This window comes from Oryx dammah, unplaced genomic scaffold (assembly GCF_014754425.2).
Source record: "Oryx dammah isolate SB20612 unplaced genomic scaffold, SCBI_Odam_1.1 HiC_scaffold_17, whole genome shotgun sequence".
NCBI classification, from domain to species: Eukaryota; Metazoa; Chordata; class Mammalia; order Artiodactyla; family Bovidae; genus Oryx; species Oryx dammah.
Genome location: NW_024070201.1, coordinates 47,468,354 through 47,475,138, shown reverse-complemented (window position 1 = coordinate 47,475,138; position 6,785 = coordinate 47,468,354). Strand labels below are relative to the sequence as shown.

The following is a 6,785-nucleotide window of genomic DNA, read 5'->3' as shown; positions in this document are numbered from 1 at the left end:
AGCTGCATTCTTTGGCACTCATTTAGAGTATCAGGGCATGAGAAGCTAGAAACCCAATGTGTTTTGAGGGAGAAGTTAAAAGCAGAAGGATATTAATAACCTACTACTTGTTTATCTCCTGAGGGAGATTTCCATGCAAACTATCTCATGCCATCATCAGAGAGCAGCATTAGGGTAAAAATTAGCACATGGTATATTCAGTAAGGGAACCAGTTTCTTGCTCTTCCACAATGCAGCAGATGGATCTAGGTGTGCAGGGGGTGCTCCGCAGAAAGAGAGAGGCGTGTAACTTCCCTCAGCAAAGCCGAGGGGTCCCAAGGAGAGGTGAGCCTGCTGTCTGCCAACCCAGCCCCTCAGCGAGCTAGAGATAATCAGACATGACAGGGGTTCCATCTAAGCAGTTCTGCTTTATTGTCGTAAGCTCCTGACTTATAAAGGCAAGCAGGGGGAGGTTTGCGAGGGACTTTCCATAGTTGCACCAATCACATTAAAGGTCAAATCGTCACGTGCCATCATTATAACAGGAGTCTATGGTGATCACGCGCTGTCTATGTGCACGGAAATCAAGAGAGCCAATCAAAAGTTTTGACAGACGACTTAGGCTGCGCCCTCATCTCTTCTGCCAGGCGCCATCTTAGCTCTAAACCGCAAAGCTAGCCCTTCTCTTTAAGGTTTCCCATTCAGGGCCCCACATAGGTGTTCTTTACAGCATTGTGGGGGACACAAAAATCATGGTGAATGCTGACTAGCAGAGTTGTCAAGGGAACTGTTATGCCTAGGAAAAAATGATTCTGTAACCAAAGGCTAAAAAGAAAAAGAAAAAAACAACGTAGAGTCAGGGAAATAAGAGAAAACGTGTCAGTTTTCAGAGTTTGTAGACTAAGAGCCATTTACAGTTGGATTACTAACTAGATTGAAAAGAAAATCAGTCAAAATGCAACAGAGGGAGAGAAAAATCAGCATTCCATACAGACATACAGAGTGAGGAGGTAAGATAAGATTCATTCAGCAAGGGTCTGCCAAGTGTTACAGACTTAGAAAAGAGGGCTATCCAGTTCTTGAATGCAGGCCCATGTCAGCTTCCCCTTTAATGTAGTGATGAGGAGTTTGTAGAGAAGTGACAGTTAGTGGCAGAGACCTGTGAAAGAAAGAAATTTCCTGGCAGAGAATATCAGTTTCCAATTGACAGAAAATATGACACCACAGCAAATATATTTTTTAAACTCAAAAACTTTAATTCACATTTTAAGTGGAAGAACCATTGGCTCTCTGAGAGCAGATAAGACTAAAATTAAACTAAACTCATCACATGTTATTATTTGAGTATAAAGTATAAAACCTGTTACATTAGAATTTTATATATCATAATACTGGCTGATGAAAGAATGGTCTACTAAATGATTGTTTCAAGTGCTAATGCATTTGAAAACTTATATTTACAGCAACACACAATTTAAAATTTTTAATTCACACCATGAACACCACCAACAATAAAAACAAATAGAATGATGGGGAGATAACTGCAATGTAAAATGGTACAGTAATGGCAGTGGTAAAAGTGCTGTGAAACTAAAGTGCCCCACAATTATTTTCTACTTTTTTAAAATCACTTTACTTCAATTTCCTCATCTGCAAAATTGACTGATTATGATTTACCCATGGACTGGCTCTAAAGATTAACAGTTCAATACAGGATACAGGATGCTTAGGGCTGGTGCACGGGGATGATCCAGACAGATGATATGGGGTGGGGGGTGGGGGGGATCAGGATTGCGAACTCATGTACACCCATGGCGGATTCATGTCAATGTATGGTAAAACCAATACAGTATTGTAAAGAAAAATAAAGTAAAAATAAAAATTTTTTTAAAAAGGAAAAAAAAAAAAAGATCAACAGTGAGAATCATTACTGTGTCCTTCCACAGTGCCTGGCATATAATAGGAATCTGATAAATATAAGCTAATTATTAGTTTATTACCATTATACTTGTTATTGTGATGATTAAAAATAAACTCTAACAATATTAGGGAGTTGCTTTTAAAATTGCATGGTGTAGCTGTTTATAACTGCTTCATTCAAAATCAAAACTATAAAATGCTAACCCAATCAATTAATGAATAGTTTTCCCTATGTAGTAAAATGGAATAAAACTCAAATATAAAAATGAGCTGTGGATGCAGGCAACAACTACAAGGTGAATCTCAAACATATTATTGCAAGTGAAAGGATCTGGACAAAAAGATTACATTACTTATGATTCAATTTACGGGACCTTCTCTAAAAGCTGCTTCCCAGGTGGCTCAGTGGTAAAGAATCTGTCTGCCAATTCAGGAGACATAGAAGATGAGGGTTCAATCCCTGGTCAGGAAGATCTCCTGGAGTAGGAAATGAACCCACTCCAGTACTCTTGCCAGGATCATCCCATGGACAGAGGATCCTGGTATGCTACAGTCTATGGGGTTACAAAAGAGCTAGACACAACTGAGCACACAAATAGGGGCTCTCTTAAAGGCAAAACCTATGATAGAAATTAGTTTAGAGGTAGTGGAGAATTTGGGGCTGTGGGAGAAGTGTGACTGCAAAGAGATAAAAGGCACTTGTGGGGTGATCGAAATATTCCATATCTTGATTGATTGTGGTGGTGATTTCATGACTGTAAATATTTTTGAGAATTTATCAGACAGTGCTTGTACATCTAAACAGAGTGAACTACTATTTGAAAGTATGCATTAACAAAACATGCCCTAAATGTATCAAGTAGATTATATAAATATCCTTGCAACAATAATGTTTTAAGGAAATTTACACATACCAAGAGTCCAAATGTGTTCATTATTTTACTATCCATGATTTATTTGTGTTTTGCTCACTTTTATTTTTTATAAAAGTTTTATGATGGTTGTGGAACCATTTAACAAACTTAATGTTAAAAGGTACAGAGGGGAGATAGGAAAGAAAGATTTTTCATGTGATTTGAAAATAAAACAGAGAACATATTCAAGTCACATCACCTGCTACCACCTAGAAATTTGATATATCATTTAATCTTCGTGTGTTTTAAACTACAAATCATATATGTATTAGAAAATAGCATCTACCACAGAGTCTTGATGGGGAAATAAATTAGAAACATTTGTCTTTAAACACAGTAACATTCTCTCCCCATCGGATTTAAATGATTTATGGGTTCATAATGGCAACCCGCTCCAGTATTCTTGCCTGGAGAATCCCATGGACTGAGGAGCCTGGTGGGCTGCAGTCCACGGGGTCACAAAGAATCGGACACGACTGAGTGACTTTACTTACTTAGGAAACATTTTCAAATGGTTTTCAAGTGGAGTAGCTATTTGTTATTGTTCCTTGGATTAAGAAAATAAAACTAATCACAAACGTCTATTTTTTTTTTTTTTCTACTCTGGCAATTACTGATTGTCTCTATCTCCAGTTCAGTAGGGTGGGAGTGGAGAAGATTGGCTGATGGGCAAAGAGCATCAAGATTAATTTTTTGTTGTTTGCTTGTTTCATTGCTTTTTAAATTTATTCAAAAAGGTCAAATTCTCTATTATGCTTATTTAGTTACATTGCCATGGGACTAAATTGGGAAAATGGGTAGACAATAAACAAGAATGTAGTTTAGAGTAGGGAGAATTGGAGTAAAATAATTTTTGGTCCTTAAGTAATTGGGGGATTTTAATCAGCAAAATGTACCTTTTTATAATGAATGACTCCCAAACTGGCCATAGTGAGATGAATTTTAATAGCTAATCTGCCTCAGACCTTATTATGATTCAGAAGCTATTATATATGTATTTTCAGATATTCAAAAATCATTGACAGCATAACTCATGTCAGTTTCACTAATATGATAGTTTCAAGGAAAATGCAGAGGAAAGTGTTTGTAAAATGGAAAGCCTCATTCAAATGAAAGTCATTAAACATATTTTAATTATTCACTGACTCTTACCCTTTTGAACTCCTTTGCTGACTTTTAAATACATTCACATTTGACATTAAGACTTACATTTTTTCAAGTAAAACAATCTCTGGACTCTTCTCCGTATTTGCTGGGTCTTGATACTATAAATAATGGGATTCATCAAGGGTGGGAAAAGGATATAGACATTGCCCATGAGAACATGAACCCAGGGTGAGAGGTGTCTGCCAAAACGATGAACCATGGTCAGACCAATGATTGGGATGTAGAAAACCAAAACAGCACAGATGTGAGATACACAGGTCTGCAAAGACTTGATTCTCTCTTCTCGTGATGCAATTGCTAAGACTGCATGCAAGATCATGATATAGGAGATAATGATAAGCACTGCATCCAACAACAAGTTGCTGATCACCAGAGCCAGACCATAGATGCTATTGAAGCGGATGTCTGAACAGGCCATTCGAATTAAGTCTTGGTGCAGGCAGAAAGAGTGAGAAAGGATGTGGGGGTGACAATAATTTAAGAACTTTAGGCGAATAATGACTGGAGGTATGAGCATAGAACTCCTACATAAGATTGCCACTCCAATCTTCATGATTTTGTCATTAGTCAGGATGGAGGAATAGCGTAATGGGTTGCAAATGGCAATGTAGCGGTCAAAAGCCATAGTAAGGAGGACAGAGGACTCCATGAAGGACAGACCGTGGATGAAATAGGACTGGGCAATGCAGGAATCCAGGCTGATCTCTTGAATGACCCCCCATAAGATTCCCAGCACTGTGTGCACGGTGGACAGTCCCACACACAGGTCAGTGAGGGCCAGCATGGCCAGGAAGTAGAACATGGGCTGGTGCAGGCTCGGCTCAGTCCTGATCACGTGGAGCACCATGCAGTTCCCCAGGAAAACCATAGCATAAATGGAGGCAAAAGGGATGGAGAGCCAGAGATAGTCAACTTCTAAGCCAGGAAAACCAGTGAGAGTAAATCTGGAACTATTAAAGTTCAAGATAGAGGTAGCAGACATTAACAGAGGATTAAAAATATTTCTAGAGAGGCATTAAAAATTAGATCACTTTATGACCCTTTAATTTCTAGTAATGTGTGTCTGCTTTTGAGAAAAAAATATAATACAGTTTCCTCAAGTATCATGAACTCAGCAAAGTACAGACCTGATTCATTATTCTTTAGGTCAAGAACCAGTTGTCTAAACATAGCTATTCCAGTGCTAGTGACTAAGAATGTCAGAAGACTAGAGGGTTTTATGCAGAAACAATAATGTTAATAGGCTCATGGGACTTGGTTGGGGATACACTTCTGGGATCTCTGTTTATTTCAAAAGGAAGATAATATATGACCACAGGAGCATACTGCTGCCATGACTAGCAGCACCACTGGGAAAATATAAAATGCATGTGTAATTTTTCTCTTGGGTAGAACAGCTGATCATTTTACTATCACCAAAGTATCATAAGATCCCAAAGGAGATAGACTTGTTAAAGTAACCTAGCTTTGCATAAAATAAAGTTAGCCAAAATAAATCTAACAAAATAAGTGGAATCAGAATTGTGTGGTGCATTCCACACTGCTTAGCTTAGCTTCTAATTCAATTTTAGTTGTACTTTATTTTTCTTCTCTATGTTCATGTATCTCTTTATCCTATTAAAAGCTTTCTAACTTTTCTGACATTCTCAATACTTTTACTTTTTATGTCTTTCTATAAAATATAAGTCATGCATTTTAGACTGTAAAGTCCAAAGCCTGCATTTGATCTTGTGTAATAGCTGGGCACGAAATAGCTAGATCATATGGTAGATATTTAGCACTTTGGCAAGAATAGAGTGGAATGAAATATTTGAGTATTCTAAGGAAAAAAGAAAAACAGTCTAAATTTCTACATGTAGTGACATTATCCTTCAAAAGTGAAAGAGAAATATTTTCTCAAGTGTGCAGAAACAGAGAATCAACAGGTAATAAACTGACACTGCAAGAATTACTTTAAAAAGTTTCTCAGAGTAATGAAAAATGATAGAAATTTAGATCCACATTAAAAAAGCATCAGAAATGGAATAATGAAGCTAATAGATACTTTATTTTTTATTTTAATTGATATAACAGATGACCACTTATTCAAAGAAATAGTTGTAAGAATTTATTTTATGATTATATGGGTAAGCGAATGATTAACAGCAATGTTATAAAACATGGGAAAGAGAAATTGGGAGTTGGGAATATTCTAATGTAAGTTACCTTCGGTACTCATCAAGTGGCATGATGTTGAGTCGCTAAGTCATGTCTGACTCTTTTTCAACCCCATAGACTATAGCTTGCCAGTTTCCCCCATTCATGGGATTTCCTAGACAAGAATACTGAAGTGAGTTGCCATTTCCTTCTCCAGGGAATCTTCCAGACCCAGGGACTGAACCTGCATCTCCTGCATAGCAGGCAGATTCTCTACTGCTGTGCCACCAGGGAAGCACATAAAGTGATATGTTATTGTTTAAAAGTGAACTTGGATTCAGTTCAGTTCAGTTCAGTCGCTCAGTCGTGTCTGACTCTTTGCGACCCCATGAATCGCAGCATGCCAGGCCTCCCTGTCCATCATCAATCCCCGGAGCTCACTCAGACTCAAGTTCATCGAGTCCGTGATGCCATCCAGCCATCTCATCCTCTGTCAGCCCCTTCTCCTCCTGTCCCCAATCCTTCCCAGCATCAGAGTCTTTTCCAATGAGTCAACTCTTCATATGAGGTGGCCAAAGTAGTGGAGTTTCAGCTTTAGCATCATTCCTTCCAAAGAAATCCCAGGGCTGATCTCCTTCAGAATGGACTGGTTGGATCTCCTTGCAGTCC

General features: G+C 38.1%; 1 protein-coding gene across 1 annotated transcript; it reads right to left on the bottom strand.

The window, feature by feature from the left end:
• Positions 1–4,011: 4,011 nt before the first annotated feature.
• On the bottom strand, positions 4,012–4,962 carry LOC120876644 (olfactory receptor 51V1-like). Its single transcript, XM_040258612.1, has one exon. It carries the CDS (start codon positions 4,960–4,962, stop codon positions 4,012–4,014), a length of 951 nt encoding a protein of 316 aa, XP_040114546.1.
• Positions 4,963–6,785: the final 1,823 nt, after the last annotated feature.